At 47.3% G+C, this 18,606-nt stretch overlaps 1 protein-coding gene across 2 annotated transcripts in view; it reads left to right on the top strand.

The window, feature by feature from the left end:
- PDE8A (phosphodiesterase 8A) overlaps positions 1-18,606 on the top strand; it is a 2,294,608-nt gene that overhangs the window by 1,600,916 nt on the left and 675,086 nt on the right. For both annotated transcript variants that reach the window (XM_078684749.1, XM_078684748.1), the window contains exon 11: positions 6,129-6,171. In XM_078684749.1, the coding sequence (XP_078540875.1) occupies positions 6,129-6,171 (43 nt within the window). The remainder of the gene's footprint in view (positions 1-6,128; positions 6,172-18,606) is intronic.

The raw sequence follows: 18,606 nt of genomic DNA, 5'->3' as shown, positions 1-18,606 counted from the left end.
TATCACGCCGTGCAACCTACGTAAGTTCAGGGCAGTATTTCTGTGGGGAATAAAGCCCGATTGATCTGGGTGTATCAGTCCGCTTACCACTTTCACTAGTCTATTAGAGAGAAGCTTGGCCAGTATTTTGGGCTCAGCATTCAATAAAGAAATAGGCCTATAAGAGGCACAACTAGTCTTGGGTTTACCCTCCTTATGAATCACCACAACCGACGCAACTCTCTGATCACAGGGCAGGATCCCTGTTTCCTGGGCTGCAACAAACATACCTTTTAAGGTAAGGGGCTAGCTTATCTGATCTGAGCTTGTAAAGTTCAATTGGGAGCCCATTGGGTTCCAGCGCCTTACCCGAGTTCAAGGAACGAATAGCCTGGGCTATTTCGTCAGCTGTTAAGGCACTATCCATAAAATCACGGTCCTCACTGGACAGCCGAGGGAGCTGTATATCACAAAGCAGTAAATGGGAGTCCTCCTCCGGTCGATCCGAGACCGAAGTATAAACAGTTTGGAAATAGGCCGCAAAGCTATAAACAATACTCTGGGGATCCGTAAGCAACACACCCTCCTCTGTAACAAGTTCGGGGACAACACGTTCAGCCCTGTCCTTTTTGTCCAACCAGGCAATAAGTTTCCCAGCCTTATCCCCGAGGTCATAAAGCATACCTTGCTGCTCTCTGCCAAGAGCCCTAGCACTATTGGTGACCAGAGATTTATAATCATGCTGCTTAAGGCTCAAAATATGCAATTTAGCCTGTGTTACCTCCCGTTCCAGTTCCCCTTCCAGACAACCAATCTCAGTCTCTGCATCAGTAGCCTCCTTTCCCTCTTTGCTCCAGCTATCAGTGATAGAGCCTGACCCCTAATTACCGTTTTAAAGTCTTTCCAGAGAGACACAGAGGAGGACACTGATCCTTCATTATCCATAAAATAATCATCCAGAGCCTTAATAGGGTCCTTCCTAATTTTAGGGTTACGTATATACCAGGGGTTAATAGGGGCTACCCACCTGCCGTTCCCGAAGCGATACAAAACCGGAACCAGAGCGGGGAATGATCAGAGATACCCCTGGCAAGATGAACAACTTCAGTGATGTAAGATGCCTGAGCCGTGGGAACCAAGCAATAATCCAGACCGGAGAGGCTGCCGTGGGCACCAGAGTGAAATGTGTATTGCTTCTGTTGAGGGTGGAGCAGTCTCCAGCTGTCCACCAAACCCATTGCATCAATGAAGTCCAGTAGCCATCGCTGGGCGTGCCCCGTATCTCGCGGGGGATGACTATCCATAGCTCCGGAAACCACCGCATTGAAGTCACTCCCCAAGATCAAAAGCCCAACTGGTAGTTCAAGCAGAAGCTTTCCCAAATCCGCAAATGAAGTGGACTGCATACCTGGGGGGACATAGGCAGACAAGAGGGTAAGAACATGCCCCTCCCAACGACCTGTAAATCCAACATACCTGCCCCTATCATCCTCCAACGTGGAGTCTATTACCAAAGTAAGCGCCTTCCGAATCAGGATGCCCACCCCCCTGGACCCAGATGTGAATCCCGCATGGGCCACCAACTTGTACCCCAGTCTGTGCATTGCCTTACATGAGTTACCAACTAAATGTGTTTCTTGAAGCAAAACCACATCCGGCGCCTGGCGTTTAAGATACTGAAGAGCCACAGTAGGTTTAACTTTGTCCCCCAACCCATTCACATTCCAACTCAAAACCTTCAGTTCCCTACCCCCATCATCGTGTATGAAAAGAAAGTGACAATCTTCCGTCTGCTGCATGCGGATCAAATATAATATACTAGTGCCTTCAACAATCCAAAATATAAAAGCAAATAATAAGATCTCGATTGCGGAAAAAAAAACTTTGACCCTCCCTCCCCCCCACCCTGCACCCCTGCATGTAGCTTATGCCAACCCCAACTAGCAGTGTGCCTGTCGACCCAACTCTTATCTACAGCTACCTAAAAGTAGAAAATAGAGGGAGGACCCGAACAAGCCCGCCAACCCCCCGTCCCCTGCCCCACCACCGCTTCGATGTTCTAAGTCAATCTATAATGATATTTTTACTGAGCGGCAAATCAGGGGCACATACCCGCCCCACCCCCATTAACAACATACTGCTTTTACGCCCAACAAACACCATGATATGCCAGTCTATTGTTCATCTGCTTCGCCTCGGTCTCGGCTCTCCGCCTCCGTCGCGTGTTCACTGTCCAACCAATCCGCCGCCACATCAGGATTGTCGAAAAACCAGGCCTTACCATTTAGCTCCACCCGGAGCCGGGCCGGAAACATCATAGCATATTTTAGTCCTCTGTCTCTCAATTTCTTCTTCACCGATAAGAAGCCCTGACGCTGCTTTTTTACCATTTGGGTAAAGTCAGGGAAGAAGGACAGCATTGCATTCTCAAATTTCAAGGGGGGCCCAGCTCGAGCCGCCTGCAAAATCACATCCCCCAACCCATTCACATTCCAACTCAAAACCTTCAGTTCCCTACCCCCATCATCGTGTATGAAAAGAAAGTGACAATCTTCTGTCTGCTGCATGCGGATCAAATATAATATACTAGTGCCTTCAACAATCCAAAATATAAAAGCAAATAATAAGATCTCGATTGCGGAAAAAAAAAAACTTTGACCCTCCCTCCCCCCCACCCTGCACCCCTGCATGTAGCTTATGCCAACCCCAACTAGCAGTGTGCCTGTCGACCCAACTCTTATCTACAGCTACCTAAAAGTAGAAAATAGAGGGAGGACCCGAACAAGCCCGCCAACCCCCCGTCCCCTGCCCCACCACCGCTTCGATGTTCTAAGTCAATCTATAATGATATTTTTACTGAGCGGCAAATCAGGGGCACATACCCTCCCCACCCCCATTAACAACATACTGCTTTTACGCCCAACAAACACCATGATATGCCAGTCTATTGTTCATCTGCTTCGCCTCGATCTCGGCTCTCCGCCTCCGTCGCGTGTTCACTGTCCAACCAATCCGCCGCCACATCAGGATTGTCGAAAAACCAGGCCTTACCATTTAGCTCCACCCGGAGCCGGGCCGGAAACATCATAGCATATTTTAGTCCTCTGTCTCTCAATTTCTTCTTCACCGATAAGAAGCCCTGACGCTGCTTTTTTACCATTTGGGTAAAGTCAGGGAAGAAGGACAGCATTGCATTCTCAAATTTCAAGGGGGGCCCAGCTCGAGCCGCCTGCAAAATCACATCCCTGTCACGAAAATTCAAGACCCTGGCTATCATAGGGCGGGGAGGTGCCCCCGGTCTAGGTCTGCCGCCGGGGACTCTGTGGGCACGTTCGACCATGAAAAAATTACTAAGGCCTTTAGGCTTGAGGTAGTTAAGGACAATATCTTCAGCAAAGAGGTCCGGTGTTTGTCCCTCAGATTTCTCGGGCACCCCAAGAATGCGGACGTTATTACGCCTGGCCCTACCCTCATAGTCATCCAGCTTGCGATCTACTAGGACACTTGAAGCCTTAAGGACTCGCACCTCTTGTTGTAACAGATTCACATCGTCGATCAAGCTGGCCGTCTTGAGCTCCAGTGTCTTTACCTTCTCGTTGGCCTTTGTGAGATCCACCCGTATCAGCCCCATCTCGATCGTGACGTGTCAAGTTTATTATCCAGAGCCTCCATTTTCTTGCTCAACAATGCTTGCACCCCAGTGATTGCCGCCATAAGATCCGCCAACGTCGGTTCCGCAGTGGCGGGAGTAACCTCTTCACTCCCGGATTGGGTCTTCCTCGATTCCCCTGGGAAGGTGTAGCGGTCCAGCTGGTTTGATTGGATATTCCTGGCCGCCTTGGAGGACCGAGGCAGGGGCTTGTCCGTCTCCAGTTTTGTTGCCATCTCGCCACCCCCTCACCGGAGTCAGTCCCAAATTTGGTCTAGTCCCTTGGTCAGGGCCACTGGCCAGCCATCCACCCCCACCGTTCACCAAAAGGGGCGCATATAGTCCTGACCTCCCTGGGCCTCCACTGAGTCACGTCTGGTTACCCTGCTAAAGTCGCACTCAACGATCCCAGCCGCTCCGGGGGAGCGAATAGCAGTCTGAGGGCCTTACCCCCCTCCCAGAGTCTCACCTCCAATCTCAGGGCCACACGATTTTGATGAGAGCAGGTCGCTCCACGGTTTATCTTCGCCAACCCTCTCAGTGAAACTTGAAACAATGTATCTCTCAATAGCCCTCCAGTTTTTGTTGCCCCGCCCAGCAACTGTTCTCCACGGTGTCCTCCTTTCAGGCCGGGGGATGCGCTGCAGCCACCCAAGTCACGCCACCCCTATGCTGCACCCCTCTCTCCTCAGAAGCAGCGCCACCAGCGGGCATCCACGGGCACCCCCCGCGCTGTATTCCAAACGCCGGCAGCCAAGCGGGCCCCCAAAGCAGTCCGAGCAGGCCCTGTCACTATTGTGGCACCTGCTGACTGTCCAGCACTACTAGCCTCAATAGGGCGACAAAGCCTCCTCCTCTCCCCAAGCACCATCTCTCCCAGGGTATTTGTTGATGTGTAGGCACTGCATTCAACAGTCGCAGCCCTTCTATTTCGCACCACAGCTCCCTAACAAAGAACCGGCGCCAATTGATACCGGGGTGCACCCTCTCCGCAGCCAATCCAGTAGCGGGCCATCCACAGTCTTAATGATATGTGCCCCGGGGCTGCCCCAGCGCCAAGCAGCAGGTTGAAGCAGTGCCCCGGGGTGCGCACCACACAGGCCCGCACCCCCTCTGCCGATCTATGCTCCCTTAAGAGAGAGCAGGCCGATCAAGGGCTCTAGGGAGTGCGCTTCCACACAGCGGGCCGGACCGATGGCAACTGGTCCGCGGCCCTGCTGTCGACACACTTCCAGGCAGCCACTTCAGAAATCCACACCCCGGCTTCCAAAGCGGACCTGGCCTCAACCTGCCGGGCGGCGTATCAGTGCCATGGAAAGGAGCCGCGGCAGCAGCGTTGGGGGTCGCTTCTGCTCACAAGTCAGGGAGTGGGGCTGGAACCCAGGATTTAATACAGGATATGGTGGCAGGGGACGGCAGTCGGCGGAGCCGGCTCCCTACGCGGCCATCTTGCTCGCCGGCTAGGCTCCTCCCCATGATATCTTTAATGGACATTTAGGGCAACAGTTTGCATTCAAGACACATCAGAACAGGGGAATTACACATTCTGAAACAATATTTCTGAATTTAATTCCGTAACACCCTTTTAAAATCAGGCCCCTTTAAAAAATATCTCTTGACCTGATATTTAGCTCATCAAGTTTAATTAGTGTGTATCAGTTTCCACATAATTGCCATCACATACATCCACTTCACTCAAAAACACATAAGTCAAAAACGTTTAAATTACGATGCCAATAGCTTTAATTCAAAAAAAGAAATGTGAGACCTATTCGCTGCAAATGCTTGTTTACAAGGGAATCTTCAATTTATGTGAATTCTCCATGTTGATACTTTTGTTGAGGACCTTTATATTCAGGGGTCCACCAGTCTCTTTGCAGTAGTTTCATGATTTGCATGATGTGAAGTCTTGAGATATAAAGGTGTATGCTGCAACCTAGGTTGTGTCGTCTGTTTTTTTATATCTCTATAAATCAACTTTTGCAACTGACAATTTGACCACCATATTATAGAAAGGTTCTACTGTTCAAACATGAGTAACCGCTAATAGTCATCCTTCATTCACTGTTTATGGCTCAATCTAACGCCTTCGCTGGCATGTATAATCTATGCGTGGTTCATTGTGGAAGAGGTGTGGCGCAGCGGTCAGGATGCCTGGCTCCGGACCACGGGGTTCACGGTTTGATCGCCGGCGGCAGTATAGCCCAGCACCATGTGACTCTGGGCAATAGCTCACTTAATCTTCCCGACAGCCTCTGCGCCCGGACACCTCTCCGGAGGTATCTGTGTGCTTTACAAATGCTGGTATTTCATTGTGTTGTTGTTACTGACTGTTGTTGATTAGTACTGCTTTGATGCGCTCCAGGTAAGTAAACAGTGTTGTATTGTAATCCCTAATATCTGTATATCTGCTACCGTTAAAAATGATTTTCAAATGAGTATGCTATTTTATGATGCAGAAATTAAGTGTCTGAATTGGTTCACTTTTGTTCTCTTTTAGGTAGAAAAATCATGTGAACGTGTTCATGCTGAATCCCAAACAGGTGCCAGGCTAATTACATTTTTTTGCTCGTCATGCATGCTTTACTGAAGTGGCATAGATAATAGCATAATGTTTACATCATGTTAGTCGACTATCCTTACTATAAAAACATATCGCACGTTATCCTAATTTGATCTTTATTGCATGTGCACTGTTTGTTCTGGCGAATGAATATTCATATAATCTGGTTGTAGACATTTGACTATCTGTAGTTGTACTTTGATCGCGCAGATCTGGGAGCTGGGAAGCAATTGAGCTTGGGAAGATCTTGCTTTGTTGCTTCCTCAGAATCACTGCAAGGGAATGTGGTCACATCGATCTGCTGGATACTTAAGATTAAAACAATGAGATGCCAAAGAATTTGCTTTATAGATCGTTATGCGTATAATGTGCTGATGTGTATTCCCTGGTACCTAGCTAGGTATGTGTTTGTGTGAGTGAATTCTAAACTTCAGTTTCCCGAGGCATGACATTTGGATCTCATTTATGAAACTTCGAGTGCCTCTATGTGAATAGCTAAAAGAAAGCTGATACAGGATCAGATGCGCTATTCGCACCCCATAGTAGATAGATCTTAGAAGTTGCCCTATGTCAGGTCCCTCTACCTGCTTTCATGGTCTGCCCGCTAGGTGGAATAAATACATCACTGGCAGGGATCTGTGTTTGACCCCTTGAGCCTTCCATTCTCGCAAGGTCAATAAAATAAATCGAGTTGGGTGTAACATTAAACATCTGTCATAATGTGCAAAGAAACCCCTCAGGGTAAACGTACTCTTTACATTACATGCTGTTTCCATTGTGGATTAGGTCAAAACTGATTCTGAAGAGTGATTTAATCATTTACAAAATCAGTGGCATCCCAAGAATTAACATTACGTGGCAAGATGTAATAATTACTTAAAAAAACAATAAAAAAACTAGCTGAAATAGTCACATTACCAACAAGCATTGGCAAAGAAATAGGTTTTGTCTATGAGTGCTATTGGCTTTAGCAATGTTTGGTAGCCATGCTGTGCAGCAGCATGGATGCCAGATTTGCAGTGTCGCTCAAACTAATTTGAATACATCAAAAGTGCCATGACACAGCCAGGGCTAATGCTCCTTTTTTATCGTGTATTAGTGCTTGATGCAAATTGGTCCTTTTTAGCTCTGTCTTGCCCTCCTCATGTCCCCCCCCCCCCCGAAAAAATCATAAAAAATACATACATATATTGGGGATACCAATCACCACATGGCGCAAATTATACTCCTAATCTACCAGGAGGTATAGATCAAGAGACCAGCTCACTCCAGCCATTGGATGCCTTCATTTGTGTAACTATATTATGCACATGTACACATATACTTGAAAAATTATTTCGCACTTGCACTTCCCAATGACTGATAGCCCCTCGATATAGTAGGTTTACAAAAACTATTTTCATAAATCCCAAGATATTTATTGTAAATGTGAATGTTCATTCCGCACAATAAACCAGCTTTGGTATATTTATGTTGTCTACAGAAAATGAGCACTTCATTCGAGTAGCTAGATTGCATGTGCAAATGTTTGTTTATCAGTCGTTCCTGACTTGAGCTTGACCCCTATTAACAAAAAGTAGAAATGCAGCTTCATGAAAACATTTCAATGATTTTGCAGCTGACTGGGAGGGGCACCGAGTAAGGACTAGTGGAACTGCAGCTTCATGTATGAATTTCTGTGCGTTTGTTTCCAGCTAACTAGGAACACCTTGTAATAACTTGCGAAACTACAGTGTTATGAAAGATTTTCAATGTGTTTGCATTATCCTTTTGAGGGACACCTAGTGAAGACTAGTGGAACTGCTGCTTTATTTAAGAATTTCAATACGTTTGCATTTCACTTAAGAGACACCTAGTAGCGACTAGTGGAACTGCAGCTTTATGAAATAATGTGTATGCTTTTGCAGTCCGCTTTTGAAGGGCACCTAGTAATTAGTGGAACTTCGGGTTTATGTAAGAAATATACTTTTACATTTGACTTGTGAGGGACACCTATTAACAACTTGTGGAACTGCACATTCATAAAAGAATATACATGCTTTTGCTTTTTACTCGTGAGGGATACCTAGTAAGTAATAGGGAAACTGCAACTTCATGAAAGGGTTTCAATGTTTTTGAATTTCACTCGAGTGAGCTCTAGTTCTTGAGGAACTAGAGCTCTGGGAAAGTATATTTATATATGTTCAAAATATATATTTATATATATGTGTGTGTGTGTGTGTATATGTGTATATTTATATGTGTATCAAACAACTGTTTGATACCAGCCCTGCAGTATACGGTCAGGCTGGGATTATCTAGCGAGGACCACTTGGTGAACATCCATAAAGATCAAATCAGGAACACGAAGTATTCAAGTGCAAGTGCATATTTATTCAGCAATAAAATCCAGGAATTGCTCGGACATAGTGCCCGGCATTGACGCGTTTCGCATATGTGTATATGTGTATATGTATGTATATATATATATATATATATATATATATATATATATATATATATATATATATATATATATATGTATATATATATATATATATATATATATATATATATATATATATATATATATATTCACTGAAAAAAACATAGGTTTCAGGCACGTTCTAGTTATGAATTAGCATTTAAAAAACCTTTAATAATTCACTGAAAAAAACAATAGGTTTCAGGGGCATTATAGTTAGCTGGACATTTCACTCGTACAAAACATTTCACTCGTACAAAACCATTGAAATTCCCCCGTTATAGTTAGTTCAGCTAACTATAACTCGTGTGCCCGCAATGCACTGCTGATGACGTCACATATTACATCACTCATGACATGGTCAGTGACATCACTCATGATCACTGATGACATCTCAAATGACATCACTGATGACATCACTGATGACATCATCCAGTGAATGTGTGTTTTTCTGAAAATTAAATATGTTTTATATATGTATATCTCAAGGTCGAGGGAAGAATAAATGGGTATATATGTGTCTAAATGGATGAATTTTTTTTATAAAATTGATTGTATAACGGACGGATTAAGTGTATCTTAGTGAACAAATGAGTTAGTTAATAATGTTTAAATATGTAAATATCTGTATCAGTCTCACTTTCTGTATATGTGACTGCACGGGTTGGTAAGTAGCTACATGAGTGTCTATATGGGTTACTACTTGTTTTTTTTCGAGTATCAGTATGAGTGTCTGTATGGTTCAGTGGAGAGTATTACTTAGTGCATAGATGCATGAATGAGTGCGTCACTGTTTGTATGTGTTGAAGACAGTATGTGTGCAGGACTGTGGAGAAGCGTGGCTCAGTGGTTAGAGGCGGCAGACCCGGAAGCTGAGATCGGCCGTGGACCAGGGTTCAATTCCCCGCCTCGGCGGGTCTCGGGCTCAAAAATTCCACGGACTCGACAATTCTCGCTCTGGTGCCTACTCGACTCACGGGGTCACACTGTGCGACTCTGGGCAATAGCTTGCTTAATCTCCACTACGGCCCCTCGCGGCAGGATGCCTGGCTTTCACCTTGTGGATACCCTGCCGGGGTATCTCACAGGGGAATACCAGGACGGGTTCCCTAAGCAAGCGCCTTGATGCCTTCAGGTGATACGTGCGCTATATAAGTCGCAATACATACATACATACATACTGTATGGGAGGATGAGTGTGTGTATGGGTGTGTTAGTGAGTGAATGACTGTCTCAATAGTGTCTTTATAAGTAACTACATATATTTTAAACTAGTATATGTGAGTATTGGTGTGTATATGAGAGTGAGAGAACGGAAGAGTTCCTGTATGAATAAGTATGTGTTTCTATAAGTGATTGTTTAAAAGAGTAAGTATGTGTAAGTTTCTGTAGAAGTAAGTGTGCTGGTGTGTGTGTATAACTGTTTATGCAAGTAAATGGATGTTTGAATCTTTATTAGCATGAGTGACTGTGTGTGGGTAACTATGGATGAGTGGTGGTGTGTAATAGGATGTATAGTTGTATGAGTACATATGATTAGTGAGTACATTTATGAGTGACTTTATAGGACTGTTGGTGAATGAGTGGATGTGTATGTAGATCTTAGAATTACTGAATAGGTTGTTGTAACTGGTATTGGTATGTCCAATGTTTAGAAAATTTTAGTTTATATTTTTGTATGTGTGTATTAAAGGTTATATTCAGGTGAGAGGAGGTCTTCCACTCTATCACAAGGATGATGTCATAAGTGATGTCATTTGAGATGTCATCAGTGATGTCATGAGTGATGTAATATGTGACTTCATCAGCAGTGCATTGCAGGCGCGCGAGTTATATAGTTAGCTGAACTAACTATAACGGTGGAATTTCAATGGTTTTGTACAAGTGAAATGTCTAGCTAACTATAAAGCCCCTGTTCAGTGAATTTCTAAGGTTTTTTAAATACTAATTTCTAACTATGCCTACAGAGATAGGACATGTGAAGAAGGAAGAAAAAACGCACAGAAAGAAAAAAAAAGAAATGCAGAAAGAAGCAAGAGAAGCCCTCAAAGACGAAGAAAAGTGCAGGAAGAAGGAAAACGTGCAGAAAGAACAAAGAGAAGAGCAGAAAGAAGCCATGTTGCAAAATCATCCTGTACCCTCAACTTTTTCAGACGGATACTGGTGGTAACTGAGTCTGACTAACCAGTCCTTAGAGCCAGTGCTATGTTAAAAGACACTTAGAATACAGTGAAAACACCTACATACACTAGGGAACACTATGCATTGGGGTCCCCCTGTGATTAGCATGACCTCCTCTGTAAGCCCCTAGTATATAATAGTGCAGGGGGATTAAAACTACCTCTTAAAATGCGCCACAGGGCGTGTTTGCACACATCACCTTAGACCCCGTCCCCTCCCTTCACCACTGTGCAAACACGCTCTGTGGCCGATTTAAGTTGGGAGATTAAGTCCCCTTGAATCCTGAGGGTCCCTGGGGTCCAACCAGCCCACTAGGTACCTCCAGTAAGCGCCACAGAGCTGTGTTACAGAGAGATGTAAAAAGGGGCACGGCATGCACCACCTCTCTGCAACGCAGCACAGTGGCGCTTACTGGAAGCACCTGGTGGGCTAGTTGGCCACCAGGGACCCCCAGTATTCAAGGGGAATTCGTTCCCCATCTGCAAACGCGCCAGTGGGCGCGTTTGCAGAGTGCTGCAAGGAGGGGGCGTGGCCTTCGGCGCGATGCTGGTCTTTTATTTTATTTATTTTTTAAGAAGGGGGGCTGTGTAATCCCCCTTCTTTTTCTAATTTATTGGCCCTGGGGACCCCATCCCCCAGTGCCTGCCCCCTAAATTTTTTTATTTTTTTTAAATTCGGGAATGGGGCCGCGTGGCCCACCTCCCGAGGCCATAATCGGCCCCGGGGACCCCATCCCCTGGGGCATGGCCCTCTTTTGTTTTTTGGATTTGTTTTTGGAGGGGGGGTGCCTTGTCCCCCTCCTTAGGCCATTTATGGCCCCAGGGACCCCATTCCCCGGAACCGGCCAATGTTTATTTTTTTAAATTTAAATGTATATATTTTTAATATTTGAGGAGGGGGGGCGCGTGGCCCCCTTCCTGGGTCACTAATAGCCCCGGGGACCCATCCCCCGGGGCTGGCCCTTTCCGTTGGGGACCGTGGGGGGGGTCCCCAAATCCCGCTGGCTCCCTGCGTCCTCCGGGAGACGGCATTGCTTTTTCACATGGGGAGCTGCTAAGATGCAGCTCCCCCATGACAGGGCTCCAGGATCAGGCAAGAGAAGAGCCCTTCCAGAACCAAGAGTGGAATGACCAGGGAGGAATGCATGACCCAAAAGACCCACTCAGAAAGCGGCAACCATAACTACCACGAACCACACCGGTCCAAAACTACCTCAGAACTTGACAAGGCGAGCCACTGAAACTACCTCAGCTGCTCTTTCCTTTTTTATACAGAAAAGCCCAAAAACACTATCTACCTCATGCCGAACCGGGAAGAGCAGAGACAAAGACAATCTGAACAAAAGAAGCACCAACTGGCTAGTGTCAGAAAGAAAAGAATGACTATATACAACCAAATATCCTTTATGTGTAAAGAATGCCGGGGTATTCTGTAGGGTCCCTTAAGGGATCCTGGTGGGAGGAAAGAGCGGGAAAATGGCACACACACAATGGACAAAACCTACATATAGTATTCCGTTCCAACAAGAAAAGAAGCATGAGGGTGGGGAGGAGGGTTTCACCAACAATATAAGGAAAAGGCTCCCGGGGGAGACGGAATGGCGACCCTGTCGTTGCATGCCTAGAATATGAAGGAGGAAGACAGGGGGGAGGGGAGGGAAGGCAGTAGGGGGAAAGGGTTTGTTTGTCTGTCTGTCTATGATATATGCCATGCTACTATCCACTAGCCCCTATTCTATCTATCTTCTACTCTATCCTCTTTTCAACTTACACCCTTTTATCTTCAGGCCAACACACAGGAGGGAACATAATGTTGAGATCTGGTGGGGAGAGCGACAGGAACAATGGGAGGGACACACAATTTCCGACCAACACCTCAGATAGGGGTCACAGGCGAGAAGGAAAGGGTCGCTCACAGTGCGACAAGGGTAAGGGCCAAATAGCAAACACTCAACTTAACCAATGATGCAGAACAACATGGCCTCCTTGGCTTCGTCCCTAATGATAGTCTCCCTCAACGTGAAAGGCCTCAACCACCCAGTAAAGAAAAAAAAAATCCTAGACTACCTAGGCAAGACCAAAGGAGATGTGTTCCTATTGCAGGAGACCAGGCTTTCTCTTGAGGACGCCAAATGACTGAAAGCCAGATGGGTACGTCAAAGTAAAAATACCAAGATCACAATAGAGGAGCAACAACACGACGAAGCAGGGAGAATACTGGTAACACAACTGAAGATAGGGGAAGAATACATCCATGTAGCTAACATTTACGGCCCAAACACGGATGACACTGCCTTCTGGGAGGGAGTCTCGAATAAATTGACAACGATTCCCCAGAATGACCTAGCAGTGGTGGCCGGAGACTTTAACATAGCTCTGGACTACACACTGGACAGACAATAACAATGCCATTCCCACCCCCCAAATGCACACAACACACTAAAGAACATATGCACCAGATTCAACCTCAAAGACCCATGGCGACTACAACACCCGGACACTAGGGGCTACACTTTCTACTCCAGCCCTCACAACTCATACAGCTGGATTGATTATATACTAATCACAGGCACACACCCCCACTTAATAGAACACTCTCGATCACTCGACTAGAACAATCTCTGATCACTCGTGCATCACCCTTCAGCTGACCGGAAGACATAATGAGGAAGTCCCACGTAGATGGAGGTTTAACAGTGACGTCCTGAAGGGCCAGGGTAACAAATCCAAAATAGAAGAGGCCATAAAAGACTATCTGCGACATAACGAAACACATGACACTGATCCCAAGAATATATGGGAAGCACTTAAGGCAACAGTCAGAGGCGTAATTATTGGAATCAAGGCCAAAATGAACAGAAACGCTAATTAACACCTGACCGAACTGTAAAAAGACATCAAGAGGTTAGAGACGATACACATCACAAACGCAAAGGATGCTAACACTCTAACAGAGCTCAGTATGAAAAAATACTCATACAATAAAATCCTGAGCGAAAGGGCCAGATTATGGGTGAGCAAATACAAGGCTATCAACCTCTGTGAGGCTAACAAGGCAGGTAAGCTCCTAGCCTCCTACCTTAAACACAAACAAAGGCAACACACCATATCAGCAATCACCGACCCAAAAAAGATTACACACACAAGACACAAAGATAGCCTAAGAACCTTCCAAGAGTTCTACCAGGACCTGTACAAAAAGGACGAGTCCTTAGACCAGGAAGGAAGCAAAAACTACCTAAACAGACTAGACCTCCCAAAGATAACAGACAAAGATGCAGAGAAGCTAGGCTGGGAAATAAGCGAACTAGAGATAGAAAGGCCGCAAGACTGAACACAGTATTACCTGATCTAATAACCAACTCACCGATAGGGTTCCTAAAGACACGCATGTCACATGATGACACCAGACTTCTGTGTCACATACTGGCACGTGCCTCAAAATAGACGAACCAGCGGTGGCCATTACGCTTGATGGGAAGAAAGCGTTTGATAGGGTTTCATGGGGATTCCTGGAACAATGCATGTAGACTTACAATTTGGGGGAAGCATACATATGGAAAGTAATGGCACTGTACGGAGACCATAACGCTCGAATAGTGATTAATGGGGCGGTCTCTGAACCCTTTCCCCTACAACGCGGGACAAGACAGGGATGCCCACTGTCCCCCTCACTGTTCCTGCTGGCCTTGGAACCCCTGATCAAGGATGTAAAGAGCAATGAGGAAGTGAAGGGGATTACTATCAATGAGATCTCAGTCAAACTAGCCGCATACGCGTACAACATCGTTCAAGTTACAGAACAACCCAAACCCTCCATAATGGCTCTCATGGACACAATAGACAGATTCTCAAAACCCTCAGGATACAAGCTAAATAAGGACACGTAGGAGTGCAAACCACTAAACATCCACACCACTAGAGAGACACTGGGGAACGTGGGACTTGCTTGGCAAACAGGGTTTATCAAGTACCTGGGAGTTCAATTTGGTAAAGACCTAAAAACCACACTAGACCAAAACAAAAAGCTTCTCCTAGAGAAGACAAAGTTGCTGCTAGAGTCATGGTCCACCAGGTATATACCATGGTGGGGGAGAATAGAAACAGTTAAGATGATGATCACCCCGATGGTCAACTATCTGTTGGGTATGCTCCCCCTACAATTCACAGACGACTTCCACAGCAAGTTTGATAGGATGATGAATAAATTCTTATGGCGCGAAAAAAAGTGAGAATACGCCTGAAAAAGTTACGACTGGACAAAATATTAGGAGGCCTAAATGTAGCAGACTTCAAAACTTTCCAAACTGCGTTTCTAGCAAAGCAAGGGTCACACTGGCTGGTACCTAGCCAGGAGTACACGCTGGCATGGCTCACAATTGAGAGAGCCATCCTAAACAACCTTGAGCCTTTAGTACTCCTCACAGCCAATAAACACATGCTGGCATCCAACCCAGTAATGAAAAACGCCAAAATCGCCCTGCCTAAAGTAGACCAAATAATGGAACACAGTGTGAAAAACTCAGGATGGGAATCACTGTGGGCAAACACAAAGGTCAAATACAGGGAAAAGCCTCTCCATAGAAACATGGAAGAGAGTGGGGATATCATATCCAGCGCAGCTCGAAGAGGGGGGTAGCTCCATTACTTTCAGCACACTAAAAAATAAGCATGAACTCCCCGACATAGAACTGTACGACTTCCTAAAAATCAGAACAGCCCTTGCAAAAGTAAAATTAGCAAAACATAAGCCAACAATCCTTCAATACATGGCGAATCTCAGTAGAACTGACCACCAGGTATCACACCTCTACAAACTACTCCAACCTAGCACTACCAAAATTAATGACAAGGCAAACACATATTGGGAGAAAAAACTAGACACTAAACTCAGCAAAAAGGCACTCCATCTCCTCTGGGCCTCCACCTCACAAAACAAAATCTCACCAGTACTAGCACAGACGAAGTTCTGGCTCCTACACAAGACCTACTGGACCCCATCCCGCCTAGCAGCACTGGGCCTCAGGGAGAATGATCTGTGCTGGAACTGCGACAAAGGAAAGGGGGACCTGGCACACCTTATCTATGAGTGTACCAAGGTAAAAAAAATTCTGGGAGAAAGTCTTCATAAACAAAGCTTTGGGATGCACACTAAAACCAAATTTTTCTACACTCACCACAGCGTTCATTTTTTTTGTGTAAATTTCTTTTTATTGCAGCAAGATAAATGGTACAATCACATCATATGGGTCATTACTACTGGTGAACATTCCCCTTATAAATTTGCAACAGTCGTTCTACACAGCTCTTTAGCTCACACCCCGGAGGTCGAGCAGCACAATAGTAGATAAATACGTGTGTAGGGTGGAATAACACAGAGCAGTTGTTACCAGCTTTCTGGGGCAAGACAGTGCTGCTTTTCAATCCTCTTGCTCCCCCACCGAATCACGTTGTCCAGTGAGATCAGGGTGGTCTCTCTTCCTACTCGTCTGAGCTAGAACTCCCCACTCCCCCAACCCACCCCGTCCCCCCCATTACCCCCCCGCTCCAGAACTATCCCCCTTTCGCCCAACTCTACCCCCCACCAGGCGTGCCAGCTCACCACCAATGCGAGATCACACTCATCCCGACAAATGCAGTCCCGAAGTAGGCCCTCAGGAGTAGCCAACAAATGATTCGTATTCCTCACTCAGGAAGTAGGGGGACAGGGGAGGGAGCCTAGGTCGCCACCTCTCTGGGCAAGTGGTCCGCCGGGGCAGGGCTCTGCGCCGGGGTGTCTTCCTCCTCCAGGCCAAAAGTGTGAGGTCTAAGATCAGCCCCTTCCATGCCCTGGCCCTCTCCAGTGCCGTGTCATTATCCGCTCTAAGCGCAGCCTGCATACGGAGTTCTCCTTCACACCGGGCCCATTTGAGCAGCTCAGCCTTCCACCTCCCCACCACAGGGCCCCTATTAGCCTTCCACTGGGATGTTATGGCTCGTTTCGCCAGGAGCAGACCCAGGTCCAAGAACTTGCTAGTAATCTTGTTCTTTGACGTGTGTGGGAACCAGTGTAGGATGCAGTGTGCCATGGATAGATGCAAGTCTCACTCCGTGACCTCCCTCAGGGTATCTACTACCTCCCGCCAAAAGGGACCCAACTCTGGGCAGGACCAGAACATGTGTTGGAAATCAGCTAAGGGTGCCGGGCACCGCGGACAGGCCGCCGGGTGGGTAGGGAAGTATTTATGTAATTTGTCAGGTGTCAGGTAGGCCCTGTGTAGGACATAGAAGTGCATCAGCTGAAATCTAGCGTTGCGCGTTCCGTTTCGGGCCCGCGCCACTATGCCAGTCCATGCTTCGTCAGGGATCTCCATCGCCAGATCCGCTTCCCATTTCGTCTTCAGGGCCAGCAGAGGAGCAACAGTCTCCGAGACCATGCGTCTGTATAGGCACGTGACTGCCTTGACCGTCCCCGCCATCATCACCACGTACTGGCATCCCAGAGACAGTGGCGGCTCCGTCATACCCGTCTTCCAGTGCTTGCGGATTGCCGAAGTTAGCGCCGCGTGAAGGAGGAAGTCCCCCCCCCCGACAGCTCAAAGCGGTCTCTCAGTAGGTCGAAAGGCAGCATCGCCCCGTCCTCATAGAGGTCCCCCATGGACTTGAGTCCCTGCTGTTCCCAATCCCCTAGTCCGTGCCACGAGCCCCCATGCGGCAGTGCCCCGCACAGCTGGAGCGGGATCTCAGGGGCGTACGGTACCCCAATGCGGCCCCTCTGGCGGTATCTATTCCAGCACTTCCGGGCTGTCGCAAATTCTTGTGTGAGGTGGAAATCTCCCATCGGGAGTCCCAGAAAAATCCGGGATAATACCTGAACCGGGCCCGCCGGTTCTCCGGATCCATCGTCTCCTCTCCTGGCTCGTGCGACCCATTGCGTCAGCCACTGCAGCTGAGCCGCCAGGTAGTACAGCTCGTAGTCCGGTACCGCCAGCCCACCCTCCTCTCTGGGGCGGAGAAGTGTGCTGAGCGCCACCCTGCGTCTGCCCGTCCCCCATAGAAAGCCGATCACTAATGATCTTAACCGTCGGAAGTAGCTTGCCGGGATCCAGATCGGGAGGGTCCTAAAGAAATAAAGCAGCCGTGGGAGGGTCACCATCTTAAGAAGCGCCACTCTCCCCATGAGCGACAACGGGAGCGTACTCCAAAACTCGAAGTTCTCTTTGGCGTATCTAATGGCCGAACCGACGTTCCCCTCAAGAATATCCGCTTTGTCATGAAATATCGAGGTCCCGAGGTAGCGCAGGCTCCTTTCCTCCCACGTCACCCCCTCCGAGGGCTGTGGGCATATTCTGCGCGGTCGGGCTGGGAACAGGCATGACTTCGCCCAGTTTACTCGGAGACCTGACATCCTACTCAGTGATTGCAGGAGGGCCTTAGCACCCCGCAGAGAGTCAGCCGAGTCCGCCAGAAACATAAGCAGGTCGTCCGCATACAAAGCTATGTGGTGGACCTGTCCATAAACATCTAGTCCCTGATACACCTGTCCCAGTCGGGCTCTCGCCGTGAGTGGTTCGACAGCTATGGCGAACAATAGGAGAGAGAGAGGGCATCCCTGACGGGTGCCCCTGCTCACTACACACGTCTCAGAGATGATTCTCCCAGTTCTGACCCTCGCCGTCGCATTTCGATATAGCAGCGCCGTCCAATCCACGAAGTCATCGCCCAGTCCCATCGTGCGCATAACATGGAAGAGATAAGGCCATTCCAGGCTATCAAAGGCCTTTTCCATGTC

This window comes from Lissotriton helveticus, chromosome 3_2 (genome assembly GCF_964261635.1).
Source record: "Lissotriton helveticus chromosome 3_2, aLisHel1.1, whole genome shotgun sequence".
Taxonomy (NCBI): Eukaryota; Metazoa; Chordata; class Amphibia; order Caudata; family Salamandridae; genus Lissotriton; species Lissotriton helveticus.
This window is presented reverse-complemented; position numbering and strand designations above follow the sequence as displayed.